This window comes from Eucalyptus grandis, chromosome 5 (assembly GCF_016545825.1).
Source record: "Eucalyptus grandis isolate ANBG69807.140 chromosome 5, ASM1654582v1, whole genome shotgun sequence".
Classification (NCBI taxonomy): domain Eukaryota; kingdom Viridiplantae; phylum Streptophyta; class Magnoliopsida; order Myrtales; family Myrtaceae; genus Eucalyptus; species Eucalyptus grandis.
Genome location: NC_052616.1, coordinates 23,558,667 through 23,582,310, shown reverse-complemented (window position 1 = coordinate 23,582,310; position 23,644 = coordinate 23,558,667). Strand labels below are relative to the sequence as shown.

At 37.1% G+C, this 23,644-nt stretch overlaps 1 protein-coding gene and 1 long non-coding RNA gene across 2 annotated transcripts; both read right to left on the bottom strand.

Moving 5' to 3' along the window:
* Positions 1–10,572: 10,572 nt before the first annotated feature.
* On the bottom strand, positions 10,573–11,351 carry LOC108959721. The gene is made up of 3 exons (XR_001987191.2): positions 11,249–11,351; positions 10,859–10,914; positions 10,573–10,758 (listed from the first exon to the last, which is right to left on the bottom strand). It is a non-coding gene; the product is annotated as an uncharacterized LOC108959721 (long non-coding RNA).
* A 5,917-nt stretch (positions 11,352–17,268) lies between these two features.
* LOC104446438 (disease resistance protein RPV1-like) lies at positions 17,269–22,322 on the bottom strand. The gene is made up of 4 exons (XM_039313472.1): positions 22,193–22,322; positions 19,004–19,476; positions 17,817–18,906; positions 17,269–17,592 (listed from the first exon to the last, which is right to left on the bottom strand). The coding sequence occupies exons 2-4, from the start codon at positions 19,471–19,473 to the stop codon at positions 17,269–17,271; spliced, it is 1,884 nt and encodes a 627-aa protein (XP_039169406.1). The 5' UTR covers positions 19,474–19,476; positions 22,193–22,322.
* Between the last annotated feature and the right edge of the window lie 1,322 nt (positions 22,323–23,644).

Genomic DNA, 23,644 nt, shown 5'->3' with positions numbered 1-23,644 from the left:
ACTGGAAATTATTTATGTAATATCTATTAGAAGTCAAGGTGGCTTGAACTTTTTTTTCATATGATGCTTTTTATGGTGTTTCCATTCCCAAATGCATAGTGAGCCACTAAACCAGATACACAACTGGCGTTGTACCCAGTACCCGACTCATTCAACGTGTATGGCAACTACACAGGTGGCCAAGAGGTGGCTCAGCATAATAACTCTGCTGTGGAGGACTGAGGAAGAAGTGAAACAACTTGAGCTGAAGTGAATATTGGATTTATGAAGGAGATCAGATCAAGTCATGACCAGAAGGCTTGTCATTTTGGAGTGGTCTCCAAACCTGGCAGGCTGTGGAAAGACTTTACCGGGTCACCCTGTGTCTCGGACCAGTCGACTGCCTGTCTTAAGTGAACTGATTTTGAAGCTTCAATGGCTAGCTTTGTTTAGTTTAGGTGGGCAGAACACTTGTATTCTTTTGGAGATTGCTGAAATATTTGTGAAAATGGCTTGCTATTGTCTATTGAGAGACAATCACTTGTACGGGTTATGAATTCAAGTTTGTATGGAGTATTTGGCTCCTTACCAACCAAACTGTAATTTTTGAGATAGTGGATTTAAACTCCCAGCAAGGCTTGGGGAGTGGATGTAGGCACCGAGTTTGGGCCGAACCACTATAAATCAATTGAGCAAATTCTCTATCCCTTGCTCCCATATTTGATTTACTTCACTTGTTTATACACGTGTGCTTAGTCTTGCATATCATTTCGACATATTTGCTTTAGTGTTTTCTTGTATAGTTTGGGAGAGAAGTTTTTGCTAGAAGGACAATACTGATGTTGGCTTTGCTATCCAATAATTCAGTTGCTTCTTGTTTTCTTCACACCATTATAAAACAAGTCAGTAACTTGTTTCCCAGTTTCATTATCTAAGAACAGACAGGTCAATAGAATTCTGAGAGCAGAGGATGCCTGCTCCTTTGCTGAAGGTGATGGTAAACATAGGACAAACTCCAAATCAAGAATTTTGGAAATGCTCTAAGGATTTCTTCTTCTGATCTGACTTGTTTCCTTTATACATAAGTTATCATAGTTTGTTCAACATATTTTTGTCTTACTAATCTGGCCTTGTGATCTTGGATAGATTCGTCTTTAATTCTTTGGCGCATATCACTTGTAAACCGACAACATACAATAACCGGTAAACTTGTTGCGAAAGATGGGAGGTTCAAGGGTTATAGACTCAAAACGATTTTAGTTTTGGGCTGAAGGCTTGATCATATCTCTTGATAATTAGTAAATGACAATCAGTATAGTCTTTTTAGTAATAGATAAGATACCAAAGACATTTTTTGTGGAAAATTCTAAGTTAGATTAACTCCTTGTTATCGAATATCGGTTTTAATTCATCTCTATCAAATCAAATCTCTTCATGTCATCGCAAATTTATCCAAGCTCAAAGGATTCGTCGAAGAGACCTTGAAATTACGTGATGGATACACTTGGATGAACCACTGAAGTCTTCCATCCCTTGTGGACAAATTGAATAGTGTCGTGACAAAAATGGCCATCTACTACAAACATTATACTTCTAACGCATAACAATTTTTGAAAATTCGGTAATCAACACTCTGAAAAATGTTACCCATCATTGAATGACATTGACGTATAGCACGATAAATTAAAAAAAAAAAAAAAACGCAATTTCAAATCAAAACATTTCTTTATAAAGTACATTATATAAAATGTGTTATTATGAAAAATAACATTTGTCAGAAAATCAATAGAATACTTAAATTATTTTCCAATAATAATGAAACTCATAACCGCATTTCAAATTCCACCGCCATTTTCTCATTATATAAGCACTCCTCGCTCGACTCTTCACATTACTCTCTCACTCCATTTCAATCGATCGCTCTCTCCTCCTCCAACACTCTCTCAAGCTCTCGGCTCGCTCTCTTGGTCCTCTCTCGCCGTCATCGCGACTGTAATCGCCCGTTTCCTTTTGTATTTTATTTTCAGTCTTGTTCAATGAACTCTGAAATATAATGTGAACATGGCAATTTTTTCGCAGAATGTTTCTTGTTCGTATCTACTCGGTCCAGACTTCATTATGGTGAACATCTTTTTTGGGAGATTCTTGGCAATGCCATTCTTGATGGTGGTGTGGAAACATTGTGATGCTTTTCTTTTGCCTTCATCTGCTCAATTTTTCATCTCCTTTCGCCTCAAGTAAATTTTTGCGCGTTAATCCGATTCTTATAGGTAAAATTGAAAAGTTTGTGAACTGGGGCTGCATGAAGAGGGTCTTACTGTATGTTCTTGCTACTGGGTATGCACTGACGATGCGTAAGGCCTTAACCTTCTCCTCGTAATTCTCTTCCACTCTAGTAATATTTAAGTCTCTACTGATGACTTTGTAGTTTTTATTTTCTTTTATGGGTATTAATCGTCAATGCAATGGCTGTTGATAATTGGGGCCACAAGAACCAAGTTCCGGTATGCGTTCATCTTCGTCATCTAGCAATGAGCACAAGATCATGACGAGGCCATGTTTTATGTAATCATCTGTTTCCTTTTCTGTATTTTCAATCTAGTTCAACGAACTCTGAGATATTGTGTGAACATGGCATTTTTACTGAATATTGTTCGTATCTTTTCGGTCCAGATGTTGTTCAAGTGAACATCTCTTATTAGAGATTCTTGGCAATGCACTATCTTGATGCTGGTTGAGGAAACATCGGGATGCTTTACTTTTCCTTCATCTGCTCAAATTTTCATCATTTTTCGCCTCAAGTTTTCACGTGTTTTGTCTGATTCTTATAGGTGGAATCAGTACGTTTGTAAAAGTGGTCAACATTCTGTATCAAGAGGGCCCTAATGTTCTTGCTGCTGTGCAAGCATCGACGTCTCTGCTAAAAAAGTATAAAGCCTTAACCTTCTACTCCTAATTCTCTTTGACTCCAGTAATGTTGAAATCCACACCAATCGCTTTGGAGTTTTTTTTTCCCCCTTGGATGGCTGTTGATAATTGGGGCAAAAAGAATCGAGTTCCGGTTTGTGGTTATCATTGTCATCTAGCAACATGCACAAGATCATTGATAAGGCCATGCTTTCTGTAATCATATTTTTCCCTTGGTATTATATTTTCAGTCTTGTTAAATGAACTCCGAAATATTTTGTGAACATGGCAACTTTCACAAAATATTTATTGTTCATATCTTTTCGGTACAGACTTTGTTCAAGCGATCTTTCACGGGAGAATCTTGGCAATGCCATTTCTTGGGGCTGGCGAGGGAACACCGTGATACTTTTCTTTTCCTTGATCTTCTCAAATTTTCATCCCCTTTTGCCTCGAGTCAGTTTTTGTGTGTTCATCTGATTCTTGTAGGTAGAATCGAAAAGTATGTGGAAGTGGTCAAAACTTTTTTGTTGATGACTGTATCAAGGGGCACTTATTTTATGTTCTCGCTTGGGTCCGGTGACCTCCACTATGGCTGGTGGAGGGAAGAGGGAAAAGGAAAAAGAAAAAGAAAAAAATAATTTAAAAAAAAGTTAAAAAGGCGAAAATGCCCTTCGATCTAAAAAAGATTAGGCTTCTCTTTTGAAATTGATATGATCACTTGAGATCCTTATTTTGAACAAGTTCCACTTAAAGTCTTTATTTGAGACGTTTTGGTTACTTTAAACCCTTATTTGAAACAATGTCCATTTTAGGCATTTATTTGAAAAAACTAAAACACTTTCGACCCTTATTTAGAATTTTTTCTAATTTTTATTTTTGTTCGAATTGTCCTTCCATCAAAATTATGACCGAAAATATTACTGATAAATGTAGATGGATATCTTAAGTGGCATTTAAAAAAAAAAAAAAAGATTTCAGAAATAAAAAATGTTAAAAGCAAAATAAATATTAAAAAACAATTGAAAAAAAAAAGACAAACAGAGAGAAGGCCAGGGCAATAATGGAAGAATGAGGTGACGCTTCAGTGGGTCGTGCAATCCACGAGGCTACAACTACAAGCTAAGGGTTGCGTAATCCATGGCTACGACCGTCAAGAGCTCCCACCCTTCAATCGGTGCTTGGACAGGCCCCAACGTCCCCCTTTTATCTCTTTCTCTCGCCTCCGGATTGGTTTTAATTTTTTAAAATTTTATTCAATCACCACAAGAAAAATGCATGTAGTAACTAATTTGTCCCAAATCCACTTTGACGTAGAGCTAATGTAAGAGTCCACATTATTATTCCCATTTTCTTTTTAATCAAATGATTAACTCAAATAAAAGATATATAATTTAAGGACTAGAATTGATCCACAAAATTCAAGACCCAAGTTGAACATTGTGCAATTGTTCAGGGATCTCTATTATTTCTATCCCTTCTACCTCCAACCACCATGAAAATAGAATCCATGATCTTATTTATTATTGATTGGAATGATATAAGATAAATTTATCGTTGATAGTAGTACTTTAATTTGTCCAAAAATTACTAAAAATATAATGAAGTTACTTGAAATGAAAAATATCGTTTTTTTTGTAAGAAAAATATCATTGTTATTTTGGGGGGCTAAAGGTAAGATAGAATATCATTGTTATTTATACCATGAAATATCAAAAGCTTTTTATTTTTTAATTTTTCAATATCAATCCAAAGTCCAGACATTAGATCTCATATTAGGAAAAAATTTTCCTGACCAAATGTTTAACCTTGCTTTCACTTAAAAACTAGCCAAAATTGATTTAGCGCTCCTTGAATGATTAAAATTTCTTGATTTATCTTAAATCTCAATCAAATTTGCCTAAGACGAAGGATTAACTTCTTTCATTTTTGTTCCTTCAGTCAAATTTGCCTTCGATGGAGGATCAAGTTTCTTCCGTCATTTTTACCTTCCTCCCCTAATTGTACTATTAAATTAGTCCATTGCTCTTAATAGTTAGGTTTTCACTAATATATTCAGGCTTTTCAATCTCTAATTTTGTGAAACTTGTAAGTATAAAATCTAGTGGGATCGAAGCCCTTAGTTTAGGATCTACTATCGTGATGTTCATTAAAAAAAAAAGTAAACATAAAATGAAGAAATGCAAAGTTCAATGCATGCGATTGCATCCACCAATCTCCAAGAGTTGTCCCACTAAGGTGGTCTGCCTAGTGATGAATGAGGCACCTTCGTCTATCTAATCACTACTTCAATTCCTATAGGGAGCAAATCTCTAAAAGGCTTGTGCTTTATTGCCTAACTGCTGCATACATCGTGTGGAGGGATTTTTGATTTAGACGATAGGCTCACCTATCTCGAACATCTAGGTCATCAATGGTGTGGGATAATTATGACTCAAATTAAACATTCTATAACAAGAATGAGACTCTCATTGTAACGTTCATCAAAGGTCGTTAGAAGCTGGTCGCCTCTCCATCACATTTTTCACTCATAACATAGAAAAGGCTATCACTTGAATAGAAAAAATCCAACACAAAACTTCATTTATGAAAAGCCGATTAAAAAGTAGCAATCATATTATTTCAAAATTTTGTGTTCAATTCTTTTTTCTGAAAAAAAAAATGCCTAACCGAATAATTACTTGGATCTGGACGTCAAAAAGTGTAAGCGAAGAATACAAAATAACAACATCAAATTACGACAGAATGGAATTGATGATGATGAAAAAACCAAATTTGAATGGGATTAGATTGCCGAATAAGAAGGAGAGTTATTTAGTCTTTGGTTAGTAAAATCAAACACGCATTCATTCTCATTGTGTTCACTTGATGATAAATATTTATATCGATAATAGATTCTCCTACATTTTGCTAGTAAGCATGATAGATTTAATTTTCAGTAACAAAAATCACATTACAAAGCTGCAGCTGCAGAGACCGCACTCATGGAGGGCCTTAATACATATACAATCCGAAATATTCAAAAGAAAAACGTGAACATTATGAAAAGATTATAAATTGTAATCAAGTCCATCTCCATCTCCTTTCATTTAGAATTGAGAAAATTTCAGATTCTTGAAGCGTGATGGATCAGGCCACTTTTGTAGTTTAAAACAGAATTCAATCTCAAGTATCTCCAACAATTCTGGATAATCTGGAATCTCTACCAGCTCAGGACAAAACTCTAGATGAATTGCCTTAAGCTTCTTCAAGCTAGTTAGATCAGGCAACTTCGGCAATGGTAATAACTCGAGCTTTAATGTTCATAGATTCTCCAAACCTTCAAGACCTTCAATCTCTATTAGTTCCTTATAATTATCTATTTCCAAAAGTGATAACGCTTTCAAATTGGAAATATCATTTGTTGCTTTTATTCTCTTGCAAACCCATATACGAAAGTATGACAAATTTGTCCGAAGCCTTGGTAGGCATTGCAAATTAGGGCAATGAATATGGAGTTCCTTCATCTTAGAAAGGAGAAAAAGATTGAAAGATAAGGTGCCGATATCAGGACAAGGCAAGTCCAAGACCTCAAGCATGGGTAATCTTCCAATCCCCCACGAACTTGGATCTACTTCAAGTTTAAAAGGATGCTTGAATCTTACCCACAACTTCAATATTCTCAAATTTAATAGGTTTGAGAGGTCTGACATCGTCTCCATTGAGAATGTGTTAATGGTTAGAGTGATAAGACTTTCTGGAAGCTGAGGCATCGTTGGAATTTCACCGCCTGCTAACACCAATTTTCTCAAAATTGGTAGCTTCCCAATATCACTAGGGATTTCTTTCAACTTTGTTGGATATCTCCCTGCCTCTAGTTGTTCGAGCTTGCCCAACATTCCAATGGCGCCGGGTAGTTTTCTTACGGGGCAATTGCACATCTTTAGCACTTTCAATTTCTTCACATACCCAATTGAATCTGGAAACACCCTAACACCAGTTGTCGTTTGATCTTCGATCCAACATTCCAATGGTGCCAAATGGGGCTATTGTGCATTTAGCACTTTCAATTTCTTCATATACCCAATTGAATCCGGTAAAACCAATTGTTGATAGATCTAGCTCAATCAATGAGTTGAAAAGGTTTTCCACTAATGAGAGCTCTACTGCTGATGCTGAGCAACCAACAAAACTGAAATGATTCAATGATGTACCTTTGACCAAATTGAGAATTTTCATATTGTTCATTCTTCTCATTTAGGAATCTTTTTATAGATGTAGAGTCAAGAAGAACTTCCATCAAAGATTCCAATGCCTCCATCTCGTTGGTAGCTTTTGGAGACTTCTACAATCCTTCAAGTTTAAGAAGACTAAGTTCTTAAGGTGACCAATGGATGAATCAAATTCAGCCAAACACTTCATATCCTTCGAGAATTAGTTGCTCTAACTTCTTATGAGAAGACAAGTTTGGAGTCTATGAAAATCACATCTTGTCAGATTTAGGACCTTCAAATTCTTAGCCAACTGAAAAGAAAACACATTGCTCTTCAGCTTAAATTAAGATAACCTACAACAAAAGAAACACATTTGTTTTACCTGAAAAATCGTACCTTGATGTGGCTCCATCCTTACTTTGTTCGCCAGATTTTACTGCTTGAAAAATCAAGGATTACCAGCTTCCTCATGGAAATATGAGACAATTTAAATTCACTAGGAAGTTATTCCATGAAAGCCATCTCAATTCTAGAAGGATAAGTCTCGACTTTGGAAGGATAAGTGGGGCCAGATAAGCCTTGAAAAAAACTTGGGTCTTTAAGAAAATTTGACCTCCGAATATTTTTCATATAATCACCTATTAGAGAAAACATAACCAATGATGACGATTGAGGGCTTGACCTAAAGTCCATTCGAAGGAACCTTAGATTTGAAAGACTTTCTAAGAATTCTTTCATCAAGGAGTATCCAGTTAGTTTAATAAGCTCAAGACATATTGCTTCAATGCTTCCAATTCCATGATCACTACCTCCACTTTGCCACAAATAAAAACATAAAACGGAAGTTAGAAAAAACCATGATTTACCAACTTGATATCCTTCAAGGGGAAACAATATTCTCCTAACATTGAAAATGATTGATCAACCACATCAGTAAGTGCTATAAATAATAAATCAACTCTATAGAAATGAAAACCCAATGGAATATGTTGATGACCAATCTTCTTTTAAAGGAATGAAGCTGTACGATGTACCTACATTTTCTCTAAAACATCCAATGCATGTTCATGAGTCCACACCCATTGTTGCTTCTCTGGTTTCTTACCACTTCCTTGTTGTATAAAATTTCTTCCAATATCTCTTAACAAATCATGCATCCACAGTTGGTTATCTTCTCTAATCTTTATCAAAGATGTTTGCTGGAGGATTCCAAGGGAAAGATGAGGATTGTATTTATAGTTTTCCCACATGTGAATCACAATTCTTTTATCATATCCAATGAAAGACAAGCAACATCAAGAAATATTCTTCTTTGGTTATCATTTAATGCCACAATGCTAGTGATCAAACTCTTTTCAACATTCTCTAGAGGAGATTTTTCTAGCTTCTTTAATGTGGCATCCCACCTTTCTACTCTTTTTCCAGATAAAAGAGAACCTATTACCTCAAGAGCTAAAGGAAGACAACGAGAAAATATTTATTGCTCTTTCAGAGTAAGAGATGTATTGCTCCATGGGATAATCTCTTCTAAAGGCATGTTTGCTAAAGAGTTTAAGAGAATGATCAAAATCCAAGCTAGTAAGTTTGTAAGCCTCATCAACAAATGTAGTTTTGTAAGTCTCATCATCAGGTTTGGGCACTTTGAGAATTACCTGGTCTCTAGTGGTTATGATGATCTTGCTTCCCTTGCCAAACCACTCACGCTTCTGGATGAGTGCATCAAGTTGACTTGCTTTGTTGGCATCATCAAGTAGAAGAAGAACTTTTTTATTGTGTAACCTTTGCTTGATCACCTTTTTCCCTTTCGTGATATTGTTGATATCATAACATTGTCCTCTAAGAATGGTCGATATGAGCTGCTTTTGCAAGCACGTAATCTTTGCTTCTCGGATGTTTGAAAGGAAGCAACAATCAGAAAAATATTAAGAAAGTCGATTGTACACTATTTTGGCAAGAGTCGTTTTTCCCATGCCATTGACACCATGGACTCCAACAATCTTTGTTTCAAGGTTGTGTGCACCTATCATCCTCATAATTTCATCCACATGATTGTCTACTTCAACAAAGCATTTGACAAAGCAATCATACACTTGCAAGTAGGCAGTGTTCAACTCAGTCAAAACATCATTCACAACTTCTTTCAAAAATTCATCTTTGCCTCTAAGAGTATTGGAGGAAGAAGCATCAAGACATTAGATTTAGCAAAGCAAAATAATGCATCTAGAACAAACAGTCCATATGTGATAGAATTAAATACCTGTTTAGCATGCTATGGAGATCCCATCCCTTTAGTTCTCCAACCTCTTTAAGAGCAGCCTTCCAGTTGTTGATAGTCTCATCATCGAACCACATCTTGTTTAAATGAGAAATAATGGTGTTGCCGTAGTGCTCATTTTGGTATTTGATCTCAGACGGTGCAACATTGTAGAAATTGGGCATGATCTTTTGTCCCCCCTGTGTTCTTGCTCTCCACCATCTTGACCAACTCCCTAAGGCACCATGGACCATCAGCATATCCTTCAGAAAAGATTGGTATTGTGATCTTTGAGTATTGAATTGCTTGGAGAAGCTAGCCACTGATCTCTTCCCTGGTGCAAAGCTCTTCATCGTCCCTATATGCCCAAAGTTCAGCATCAATCATGCTGACATAAAGGTAATTAGCAATGTCCGTACGAGTATCTGGTCCTCTGAAGCTCAAAAACACTTCGTAATCATATCATGATGACTCCTCCATTTCCCGATTATCTGAAGAGTCGTTCCACATATTTATTTATTTTTTGCACACGCTCACCTTATAATGCTCCATTTATTACAAAAATACATAAAATAGTAGCAATTGCTGTCAAAGCAAAGTTCAACCACAAAGGTTCGTGCAAATTCTCCGTGCAACAACGGTTTAAGATACTACTTGAAAATAATGACCATGTGCAGGTTGATGAGGCTAGCTTCTATAGAAGCAAATGTCGAGAGAAGTTTGAAGCATTAAAACAATATCGTGAGGCTAAGATCTATCAAAAGCTTGATGCTAAAATAAAATAAAGAAAGCACCTATCGAGGAAATAGTATTTTGGGTCTTTTGCTCAAGTCAAGGAATTTTTCCATGTCCAGCTAAGCCCAGCTCCAATAACACAGCATCTCCATGTTGAACTAACAATGATGCTGGTAATTAATACATAAACAACACTTATTGATAGAAGTTACTAGAACATGAATAATTTACTTAATGCAATCGCTACCTAACGGTTAAACAGGATCTGCTGTTGCTGCCTAATTGCGGAAAGTAGATATAACAAATGTCAAACATAGAGAGTTGACTATCACCTTCTCAAATTGTGCATAGAATAGCTATCAAATATTATGACATCGCAGGAAAAATAAGTTGAATCAATTGAGCTAGTTTCATATAGCTTCTAAATAAGTAACAATAAACATCAAAGAAACGAAAACTAAAGTGCAACTTGAATGGCCCGACTTATTTTGAGAAAATTAAACATGTAGAGGAGGAGGTGGAGTTCTCACTTTCACTCATCCACTTCAAAACAGAACATTGACTATAGAATGCACTTAGAGCTTACGGGGGCTTTCTGGTAAGGAATGGAGAGAGGGAGCTGAGCACGATCGTCGTCCTCCTACATAGAGCTTACGAAGTGCCTTGAATTGTAGTTGAAGCAGGGCTCACCTGGACATAGAAAAATGTCCTGATTTGAGCAAAAGATCCATAATACTATTCCCTCGAATAGGTGGTATTTTTTTTATCCTATATGTTTCAAGTGACTCACCGTTGGAAACTAGCCTGTTCAAAGACACATACTCCTTGATGGCCAATTTTTAGACCCTGTAGCAGCAAAAGTTAGATTCGTCTAAAATCTGTAGATAGGAAACTGAAAAGAATGCTCAATTATAAGCTGCTGGTTATGAATCACTTTTTCTGTGTTTTGCCTTGACAGATCCATCATAACCAAAATGTAGAGATCTGCTTTGTGTAAATATAACGAAACCCAATACACAAATGCACCTGCTCAGAGTTCCATCACTTTCGATTCAACCACTAATCCGATTTACGTTTTTGTACTTTCCAGTGATCAGAAAATGAAGGGGAATCGAAAGATAAAGAACAAAAAATTAAAAAACACAGCAGAAAGAAGATCGAGAGAGAAAGGGCGACGGACCTCGAGGTTGGAGCCGCAGAAAGAAGGAGGATGAGTTCGAGACCAGATGTGAGAGGGAGAGAGTCAAGGATGGATGCGGACAAAGTAGGAGGAGAGTTTGTAAGGTTTTACTGGCTTCTCGTCGGTTTAGGATGGATATTTTAGCAATTTTATTATTCTTTAATAGTGATAATACCTTTAAAAATCCTACATCTATGTTCACGTCAAATCTCAAACTGCTAATGAAAGGTCGATTTTCATTAAAGATACTGATTTTGAATTTTTTTTGTGAGACAAAATTAATTTGGGTAATTCAATTTAGTGTAAATGTGCCAAAAAGGTAAGACTTTAGGATTCTTAATGGCATTTAAATGATGTTCTTTGATCAAAACTCGGCAAATTTTTTTTTTTTTTTTGTAATTCTATATCATCATGAAAAAACGATAACTCGACCTGGATTGTTTTTTCGGTTTTGGTCTATGCGGATTGAGTCACAAAATATATACATCCTTCATGTCCAAGTCAGGTTGGTTATTAGACTATTAGTGGAGACTCAAATCGAACCGGTCTATTGACACTCTTAGTGGCTGCCATTTTATTACTTTGTAGAAAAATTGGTCGGATTTTGGTCGAAGCATATCAATTGCCAAAAAGGTTAAGAAAAGATTGTAGCGCATTGATGAGTGAAATCAAATATTACTTTCATGCTAATTGCAAACTGTTGCCAATTTTCAATAATCATCAAAGAAGTTTGTTTTTTTTTTTTTTTTTGATAGAAAATCATCACAGAAGTTTACCCATATGTTTATTTCAATCGAGAATGTATCCAGTTCACAAAGAAGTCAATATTCAAAAAATATTTTTTGAAAAATGATTATTTGTATTTCTTTAAAAAAAAATGATTGAATAAAAAGTTTCATCATCCATGAAAATAGTAAGAAATAAATTATTATTGATATTGAGATTATTTTTTTGACTAATTATTTTAGATTAATGATCAATTATTTTTCGAAAGTGTTTTTCAAATCATTAATTTTTTCATGGATCAAATGCCCACTAAATAAGAGATTGGCCACATGGATTCTCCATGAAAACCCCTTTTTTTTCCTCTGGCACCTAAACTTCAAGATTTTGAATTCTTGACCAATATATCCCCAAAGAAGAGACGTCACTAATCTGATTGCTTCTCTACCGCTACTAGACTTTGAGGAGAAAATATTGGGTAGATCCGAAAGCACATGGAAAGTACTCAACATATGACTACATTAAAAATCGGAAAAATATTTCAATTTTTTTTTTCAACATTCCTACTGTTATGTTTCACTTTCACCTGCTCTTTACTCTCTTCTCACTTTCTTTTATTCCACTTCCTCACCTTGACATTCCTAAATGTAAACTCCAAAAGGAAAATTCGTTAAAACGACGTAGCTAGTCACATCATGGTAGTAGCCGTTGCAATTTCGCGGTCGTAGCCGGCACGATCGGTCACCACCGTTTGCTGGTCTCCTGGGTGGCAAAATAGAGCATGCCCATGTCTCGATTGCAATCATCGCCCCTCTTGTGTTGCCTTCCTAACCGTCAAGATTCGTTGTTTGCAACCCTTTTCCATCGCTATTTGTTGTTTGCTATCACGGCAATCACAATTGCAGGGCGAAATACTTTTGGTGGGTTCCAAAACCGGCGCCATTTGGATTGGTTATTGCTATGACTATCCAAGGTTGTCTACTATCCATGATCTGCAAGAAAAATAATTTAAAGAAAAATGCTTAGTGATTATTCTTAAGATGCATTTGGTAACCATTCTATTTCTAAAAGAATTTTCATTCAAAAATGATTTTTTATTATTATATTCTTGAAAAATAATTTCTGAACATTTGAAGCATTCCCAAAATATTTAATCCCAAAATAGAAATGCATTTAGTAGGACTATTAATTTTTTTTTTTTAATTTTGGTTTTTTAATAGTTTTATTATATTTTTCTTTTTCTCTTTTTTTTTCTTTCTTCATTTCTTTTCTCTTCTTCTTCCTCCTTCTTTGGGTTGGTTGTTGACCATGGATGATGGTCAATGATTGGCTATGCGAGGTTCGGCGAGCTTGTAGAGGCTCGCCTAGCCATCGGTGAGGCTTGGCCTTGTCTAGATTTGTGAGGTTGAGGCTCACGTAGCTAGGCGATCCTCAAGTGAGCTCACGAACCTCGCCCTAGCTTGGCAAGCTTTCGACAAGCTCGTCAAACCTCGCCCAACTGGTCATCGGCAGTGGCAGTGATGGCCGATAGTGGATGATGACTAGTTGGGAGAAAGAAGAAGAGAGAAGGAGAAAAGAAGAAAAGAAAAGAGAAAAAAAAAAGATCGGGCTTGATTCTAGAATTGTTCTCTAGAATAAAGAAGCAGCTTTTTTTTTTTTTTTACTTCTTGATTTTGTTTTAAATCTATTTCTGAAAACAAATTTGTTCTCAGAAACAAAAACAAAAAAATTACCGAACATATTTATTGTTCCTTTTTTGCTCTTGTGAACAAAGAAAAATAGAATCAGTCACTATTATGGAAATTAACAAATAAACTCTTAATCTATTATGAGAATAACAACATGTTTTGGGCACAAAAAAAAAATAGCAAATAATTAGAAATCATAATGGAGTCCACTCTTTTAAGAATTTGTAACTTACAACATACGTACTATTATTCTAACAATAACCCAAAAAATAAATTTATTTTTTAAAATGAATTTTGGGCAAAAGTTGTGGCAACCAAGTCAGGCCTGAATTTTGACGTTGTGTGTAGGATGTGGGGCAGCGTCGGACTCTGTGTCTTCGATTCTAGATGGACTTTCTTTGGTAATTGACTTGTCTAGGAGACATAACATGCCGGTATTGAACAAGTTAATAACCCAAACCCAATTCTTTTCGTCTCATTCATCTTGAGTACAAACAAACGTTTGTATAAAAAAATTCATATTTCTTGAAATAAAAAAAACAATGACTTTCATAATTAAAAACAGATGTTTCGATGGCTTATCAAAAAATAGGAATCGACTCCACCCTATTTAAATATTACATTTTTTAGAAAATGACTAGATTCAAAAGTTAAAAACAGATGTTTCTGAAGAATTTTCTGGCTTGTCAGCAAAAAATTAGAATCGAACTCCACCCTATCCATTTTTATTATATAAATGCTCAATGTCGGTGAAGGAATGGGGTAATAAAAACCTTCATAATATTAATATTATTTGCATTAACTAAGTTTTATTTCATCTTCCTTTATTTTAGCTAATTTTAAAAATTATTATTATTTAATTTTTTAAAAAAGAAAAGTACTAGAAGGGCTTGGGGGCTGGGCCTTCGCCCCAGCCCCTTTCCCTTTTTCTCTTTCCACCTGGGCCAGGCCCATCCCTTCTATTTCTTCCCGGCCCGACCGGCCTCCTTCCCCACGCCTTCTTCCTCCTCTCCCTCCCTCAAATGGTGACGCCGGAGCAGAGGAGCAGAGAGCAGAGGGGGCAGGTGGGCGACACGATGGGAGCAGTCGGCCGGACGTCGGGCCGGCAGCAAGCCCACCTTCCCCGGGGTACGAGCGGAGGAGTCGTCTGACCCAATAAAAGAGGGGGGAGAGAGTGAGTGCGAGGGTGGAAAAAACCGGGGGACATCGTGAGCGGAGAGAGCCGAGTGAGAGAGACTGAGAGAGAGGAAGTGTTCTCCATCAACAAACATACTTGAAACCCAACCGACGATCCACTGACGTTACCCCTCTTCCCGAGCCGAACCCACGGTAGGATCTTGTTTGTTGTTCTTTCGGGTGCATCGAGTCCCCAAGGATTCTGGCTTGGAGGCGCGCGAGGCGACCGGACGTAGTCTGATCCTTCAATTAGCTCTAACACAATCCTAATGCGTGAGGCCAAGTCGACATTTCCATTTTCTTTTTTACGGAAGGAACAGCTCGAGTAAAAAGTATAGAATTTAATCAGTCGATTGAACAAAAACAAATTGAAGAACCAGGTTATCCGCTAGGCAATAGCTTTAAATAATGAAAAGAATAATGATAAATGCTTAGTTTTAAATAATCACTTACCACAAAAAAAAAAAAAAAAAAAAAAAGCTGCGATGACTTATTTAAATAAGCTATTATTTCAAGCATTTAGTGATCAAATCTTCTTCTTTTTTTCCCTAAAGAAAATCGACCCGACAACCATTTAATTCTTTGACATTAGCAAGCATAGTTGAATAATAGGAAATAGGGACAAAATCAAATGTCGGCAAGTCGATTAGGTGAAAGACAAAATAAATCAAATTTGAATAAGATTGGATTGCCAGATAAGAAAAACCAAATAGAAGTTATCTTATTCGTCAAAAGATTACTAGTCCTTATGAGCAAAGAAGGAAGCAGAGTTCCGGCCCAATACCTTCTTATAGTCTTCCGAAAAAAGACTCATATCAATAATATCGATTTATATCAGCGATTCTCATTCATTTTGCTAGGAAGCATGACTGATTTACTTTTGAGTACCCAAAATCACATCATAAAGTCGGAGAGACGGCACTTATCAAGGGCCTTAATACATACGTGATGCAAAATAGTGAAAAGAAAATGTCAACGATACAAAGGGCCACAGCGTGTGCAAGATATAATCGGAGGGATACGGCATGTGCAAAATATAATCGGATCAAACTCCTTTTGTTGAAGTTGAATATGTAGATGTTTGGAGCCCGATGAAGCAAGCAGCATCTCCAAATTGAGGTTATAATCAACGAACTCCACTGAGTCTAGACTACACCGAAACTTAAAAAGCTTTGGACAATCCTCTAGACGAATCTCCTGAGCTCCTTCAAGTTAGTTAGATGAGGCAACTTCATCAATGATGGAAGTCTCTTGAGCTCTAATTCTGTCAAGTTCTGCAAACCTTCAAGACCTCGAATCTCCGTTAGCTTGCGACAATCCCGAACTAACAACTTCCGTAATGATTTCAAATATGAGAGATCATTTGTAGTTTTCCACCTGTTACTCTCCCTTATCCATAAATATGACAGATTTGTCGGAAGCCTAGGTAGGCATTGCAAATTCTTGCAGTGGATCATGAGTACCTTCAGCTGAGAAAGAAAACTGATATTGGGCGATAGGGTGGTTATACTTGGAGAACACACATTCAATATTCTCAAGTTTAATAGGTTCGAGAGTGGCAACATCTTTGTTGAAGTCGAAACAAAACGTAGATCTATCAAACTTTCTGGAAGCTGTAGTGCCGCTGAATTTCCATAGATATTCACCACACATCTTTTCAAAAATCGTAGCTTCCCAATATTAAAGGGAATCTCTCCTCTCAGTTTTGCAAATGCCCCTACCTCTAACTCTTCGAGCTTCTCCAACATTCCAATGGCACTGGGTAGTTTTCTTATGGAGCTATTGCACATCTTTAATACTCGTAAATTCTTCATGTTTCCAATTGAATCGGGCAACTCTTGAATTGCTGAACGCGTTAGATCCAACTTAGCTAGTGAATTGAAGTTTTCAATCGACTTAGGTAGTAGAGTGAAAAGGCTATCCACTCCCACTGATGATGTTGCACAACCCATGAAATTGAACTTTTTTAGTGATTTACTATCAACCAAGCTTAGATTTTTCAGTTTCTTCGCCTTTCTCCATTCGGGGATCTCTTCTATCTATGTAGAGTCCAAAAGAAGTTGCTCTAAAGATTCTAGCTCCCCCATCTCATCAGGTAGCATGTGGAGATGATAACAATCCTTCAAGTTTAAGATGACTAACCTCTTAAGGTGACTAATGGATGGATGGATTCGAACCAAACTCCTACATCCTTCGAGAATCAGCTATAGTAAATTCACATTAGAAGACAAGTCTGGAGTTTTACGCAATTCTTGGCATCCAGTTAGATTTAGGACCTTCAAATTCCTAGCATGCTGAAAAGAAGACAACATATTTCTCTTCAGGTAAAATTAAGATAACATACAACAAAACACACATTGATTTTATCCAAAAAATGATACCTTTATGAGGCTCCATCCATTCCATTCTTCTGTGATGTTACTCCTTAATAAATCAAGGATTTAGCTTCCTCGAGGAGAAAGTGGTCAGCTCATAATCCATAGGAAGAGAATTCCATGAAAGCCATCTCAATTCTGAAAGGATACATCGGTTTGAATTCTGGTAATATTGGAAAGGATCAGCTTGAGTAAGGATGGACATCGAGTCTCCATTGAAGTCTTTACTATCCACTTGAGATATGGACTTTTTGTCTACTCGAAGGAACCTTAGATTTGAAAGGCTAGCTAAGAATTCTTTGATGAAGGGATATCGAGATTGTTCATCGAACTCAAGACATATTGCTTTAATGCTTTCATTTCCATGAAAACCACCTCCATTCTGCCAAAATAAAAATAGAAAACATAAGTTAGAAAAAAACCATGATGTACAGGGTTGATATCCTTCAAAGGAAAACAATTAAATCTTCTCCTAACATTGAAAATGATTGATAAACCACATTTGTAAGTACACTGGAATAATAAATCAACTCTTTAGAAACAAAAACCAAAACAAATATATTGGTGACCAATCTCCTTTTAAAGGGATGAAGCAGTATGATTTACCCGCGTTTTCTCCAGAACATCCAATGCTTGCTCATAAGTCCACACCCATTGTTGCTTCTCCGGTTTCATGTCACTCTCTCTTCGTATAAAATTTCTTCCAATGTCTCTTAACCAATCATGCATCCATAATTGGTTATCATCTCTAATCTTTATCAAAGATCTTTGCTGGAGGATTGAAAGAGATTGATGAGGACAAAAGTCACAGCTTTCCCACATGTGGATCACAATTCTTTTATCACACCCAATGAAGAAACAAGCCACATCCAAAAATATATTTTTTTGGCTTTCATTTAATGCCTTAATGCTGATCATCAATTTCGTTTCAACATCCTCTTGCAGAAATTTTTCTAGCTCCTTTAATATGGCATCCCACTCCTCTATGCTTTTTCCAGATAAAAGAGAACCAATGACCCCTAGAGCTAAAGGAAGGCCGCCACAAATCTTTACTGCTCTTCTAGAGTGAGAGATGTATTGTTGTATGGGATAATCTCTTCTGAAGGCATGCTTGCTAAAAAGTTCCAAAGAATGATTAAAATTCATGCCATTAAGTTCATAAGCCCCATCAACAAGTGTAGGCACTTTGAGAATTCCCCGATCTTGAGTGGTAATAATAATCTTGCTTCCCTTACCAAACCACTCACGCTTCTGCATGAGCGCATCAAGTTGACTTGCATCATTAACATCATCAAGTAGAAGAAGCACTCTTTTAGAGCATAACCTTCTCTTGATCACCTCTTTCCCTTCCATGACATTGTTGATATCAAGTGAGTTCATCTTAAGGATTTTTGATATGAGCTGTTTCTGCAAGTCTGTAATGTTTCGTGTTCGCATGTTATAAAGGATGCAACAATTTTCAACAAAATATTCAGAAAGTTGATTGTACACAAATATGGTAAGAGTTGTCTTTCCCACGCCGCCAATACCGTGAATTCCAACAATCTTTGTTTCATTGTTCTGTGAACCGATCATCCTTATGATTTCATCCACATCATTGTCTACTTTGACAAAGCAATCAGATACTTCCACGTAGGCAGTTCTCAACTTAGTTAGAACTTCATTGACAACTTCTTTCATGAATTCACCTTTGCCTCTAATAGTATTGGAGGAAAAAGCATCAAGACATTAGGTTTAGCTGAGTGAAATAATGCATCTGGAACAAACAATTTGTATGTGACATAATTAAATACCTGTTTGGCTTGTCATGGAGGTTCCATCCCATTAGTTCTCCAACCTCTTTAAGAGCAGCCTTCCAGTTGTTGATAGTCTCATCATTGAACCGCTTCTTGTGAGAGACAATGGCACTTCTGTAGTGATCTTTCTGGTATTTGACCTCGGACGGTGCAACATCATAGAAAAGGGGCATGATCTTTTGTCCCCTTGTTTTCTTGCACTCCACCATCTTGACCAACTCCCTGAGGCACCATGCACTATCAGCATATCCTTTAGAAAAGATTGGTATTGAGATCTTTGACTGCTCAATTGCTTGGAGAAGCTGGTCATCGATCTTTTCCCCAGTACGGAGCTCTTCATCATCCCTATATGCCCGAATTCCAGCATCAACCATGCTGACATAAAGGTAATCAGCAATGTCCGTAAGAGTATCTGGTCCTCTAAAGCTCAAAAATACTTCGTAATCACACCCTGATGACTCCTCCATTTCCTGATTATCAAAAGAGGCATTCCACATATTTATTTGTTCTCTATACACGCTCGCCTAATAAGGCTCCATTTGTTACATAAGACATAAAATAGTAAGAACTGCTGTCAAAGCGGAGTTCAACCACAAAGGGTCGTGCAAATTCTCTATGCAACAACGAAGGCAAGCTTCTACTAAAAGCAAATGTGGAAATTAGTTTGAAGTCATTGTAAAAAGATATCGTGAGGCTAATATCTATCAAAAGCTTGATGCTAAAATAAAATAACTAAAGCACCTATCAAGGAAATAGAATTTTGGGTCCTTTGCTCAAGTCAAGAAATTTTTCCATGTCCAGCTTAGCCCAGCTCCAATAATGCAGCATCTCCATGTTGAACTAACAATGATGCTGGTAATTGGTACATAAAACTTATTGATAGAAATTATTTGGAACATGAGTAGTTTACTTTTAATGCAATCGCTTGGAGACAAGTTACCTAACAATTAATTCTATGAATGATCCAATCATAACATAAAATCGAGATAATTCCTCTTGTCAGTGGAAGTCGAAGAAAACACTATAATTAGTTTCAAATAGTTTTTAACTTTCCCTTCTTTCTCATTTCATGAATTTGTATTAAAGATAACTAATTACATTGCTCCACGCCCGTACAATGCATAATAGCAATATTCTTAAATTAATAACAATAAGTTAAATGTCTTAATTTACCAACATGTTCATGGGTTGAAATTATTCTCAGTTTTTAATGTAGGATTGGTAAAAAAGCCAATCAGAGGCCTAAGGTAATTTCGTTGCCAACCCCGCCAATTGTGTTACTCATAAAATTGGACGGCTATTATTTTTAAACCAGACATGCTTTTTATGTGTTAGTTCAACATGGAGAATGCTGCTTCAGATTCTTTTAGCAGGTACAAGGAACAATCGTTTGTCCTCTCCTCTTCACGAAGTACCTTGAGTTGAAGTTGAAGCAGGGCTTGGCTGGACATTGAAAAACGTCTTTACCTGAGCAAAAGACCCATAATTCTATTCCCTCGAATAGGTGCTATTTTTTTATTTTTTTTTATTCCATCCAATTCAAGTGACCCATTGATGGAAATTAGCCTATTCACAAACACATTCTCTGTCATGGCCAATCTTTAGACCCTGTAGTAGAGAAAGATCAATCTAAAATCTATAGGAAGGGAAGTGAAAAGAATGCTCAATTATAAGTTAGGGTTCACGAACCGCTTTTCCTATATTTTTGCTTTGGCAGATCTATGTGGAAATTTCATGAGATAATGAGGGTCGGTCATATCTGTGTAGAGTTCTCAATTCCTGATTAATGTTTAGGTCAATTGTTTTTCGCATAGAGATGCTTATCTGTCATGCAAAAATACTCTTTCACGGCTGTCCTAGTCTTTCGAGCTTGTTGTTCCAGCATTCCCTACTCGTGCGGCCTTAGAAATTACAATCATGAGTCAGCTTTTACTCACATTGGCACAAGAAGTCTAAAGAAGGAAAATATCATTCAAAAAAGGATTCCACCTCTTCAATCTATCTTGAGTTGGCAGCTTATTCAGAATACAAAATTGTGTTTAGGTATGTTCGAAGTGAACCGGATCAGCTGGGCACTTCAGCAGATGAATATCAAACTTTAACCTACATATCAATAAAAAAATTTCCCAGTAGGAGAAGGCATCCAAACCATATTATGATACTGCTAAACATTTTGCTGCATTCCACATAATGCGGACTGAATACGAAGTAGGTTCTCATACCTAGCAGTAGGCCACTTATGTGGACTTTATGTCACGTACTTTTGCAGTACGAAGACTATCAGATAAAATATGTCACGTACTTTTGCAGTACGAAGACTATCTGGATAAAATATATTATGAATATATTACGTAATTCACTATTTGACAAAAAAAAAAGACAAGAATATATAGCATGTTCTTCTCATTAGATGTGGCAGATAAGAGCTATAACATCATTTTAACTTCAGTGAAATATTTTCAAAACAGAACATGTTCGCCTGAAGCAGAGGATTTAAAAGTGTTTAACAAAGTATGACAATGGTCTGACCATGACCATTCATGCCCTATTTCTTGCAAGAAATGAGGTGAAAATCACTCAATTCACTAGCGATTTATTCGACTTTGGATAAGAAAAGGAACAGATCAACGTAAGCACAAAATTTTGTATCCAACTGAGAGAGCAGGAATGTAACCAGTCTGATATAAATAATATTCATATTACTTATCTAGCAAGGAAGATAAAACCAATCTGGAATAAAAAGGAAGGGTCATTCTGAAATCATCAAGAATACAAGTAAAAATGTTCATCATGATTATCCAGTGCAAATCAAGGGATAAAGGACAAGAAAAATGAGCAAAGGAGCAAAGAAGTTCATTGCAGACTTGTTCTCACCTCTCTCAACCCAAAGAAAACGAACTCCTAAATACCAACTCAGTAGTATAAGTAGTATGACCTTAGTCAACAATCTGAAGGACTAAATCCTCAGTAGCAAAAGAGCTCAGGGGTTGCGGACCAACCATCGAATCCCATTGCAGCATTTGAGAACCACGGATCAACTATCACAAGATAGATTAGCCAGAGAATGACATATCTAGTTGGAGAGAGAGTACGAACACCACATGGATGCAGGGTAGGGCTAATTAGAGCTGTGTGAAATCGGAAGAATCAAATGAATAGAAGATGAGAGAAAGTATGATCATTCACCTCAGCGAATCCAGGTAGAGATCAGCCAAGAAGCTTCGACTCAGTCGCCTCGACGTGGATCAAAGGCTGCAGACTACACGAAGATCGTTCCTTTGCCGCTATAATGAGTGAACAAGAGAGCTAAGGAGCTAAGGAGAAGGAGATGATGGGATTTCGCAAAAAGTCAACCAAAGTTTTACATTTTCATGTCAACCGGAACACGGCACCCTCTCTCTCTCTCTCTCTCTCATGAATTGTCAATTGTTTTTGTCGCTCTTGGGGGGTGTAGTGGGATATCGCCTAGGTTGTACCGACACGCGACATGGACACACAACACGATATGACATGTCATTTTTTAAAAATAAAAAATTCCAACATGCTGAAACACGCTATATATTAAATGAATATTTTAATTAAATTTAAATTAAAAAAACTTCTATGAATTTATACTAATCATTCAACATACAGTACTTTTATTTTTCGAAATTATTCTTTAATTACATTTAACAATTTTTTCGATTAAATGAAAAATCCCCCACCCCATTCGATTAAACAAAAGCCCCCACCCCGTGCCCAACCCCTTCAATTAAATAAAAAGCCCCCAACCACCCCGCCCCCACCCCCGGGCCAAACTCCCTTTTCCCTCGTCTCTTTCCCACCCCAAATTTTTTTTTCATTTTTTTCCCTCCCCCTAACACACGACACCGTCACTTCCCCTCCCTCCTGTCACTTCCCCCTCGCTCCAACACGCCAAGTCCCTCTTTTATTCTTTTATTTTCCTTCTCAAAACCCTAGCAACGCTTCTTCTCCTCCTCCTCGCCGCATGACGGCTTTCCTCTCCTCTTCCTCTCAATCTCTACTTGCCAGGGATGGAACGCGCGGTCCCTGTGCACCGAGAGGCTGCACACCGCCGCGAACTCCTCCTCCTCCTCCCCCTTGTCGCCGCCACCGCCGCCCCACTCGACGACGCCACCCTCCCCCATGCACGCCTCCCTCATGAAGTTCCTCCTCACGGCCCTCGCCTCAACCTCTGCTCTTTCTCTGGCCGACTATCGCCGTCGCGGGCTCACCTTCGCTCGGGTCGCGGCCTCGTCTCTGCTCCCTCGCCCTCACTTCCACCCTCGGACACGCATGTAGAAACGTGTCGACAAAAGTTGATCACATGTCGACAAATCCGACATGCGGTCAATGCATGTCCGAGTGTGTCGACGTATCCGACACACTCCGACATGTGTCGGACACGACACGGAAGCACATGTAACGTGTCTGTGCAACATAGGATATCACCTGTAAAATAGAATCATGAGACACGACAAGGGCAAAAGAAAAGCATGCTTGGGACTTTTATTTTTTTGCAAATAATCTATAAATTTTAACTTAATATACAATATGATTCATAAACTCTTAATTTATTTAATGTGATTTTTAAATTTTTACCTAATATATAATGTGATCCCTTAATTTTTAATTTGC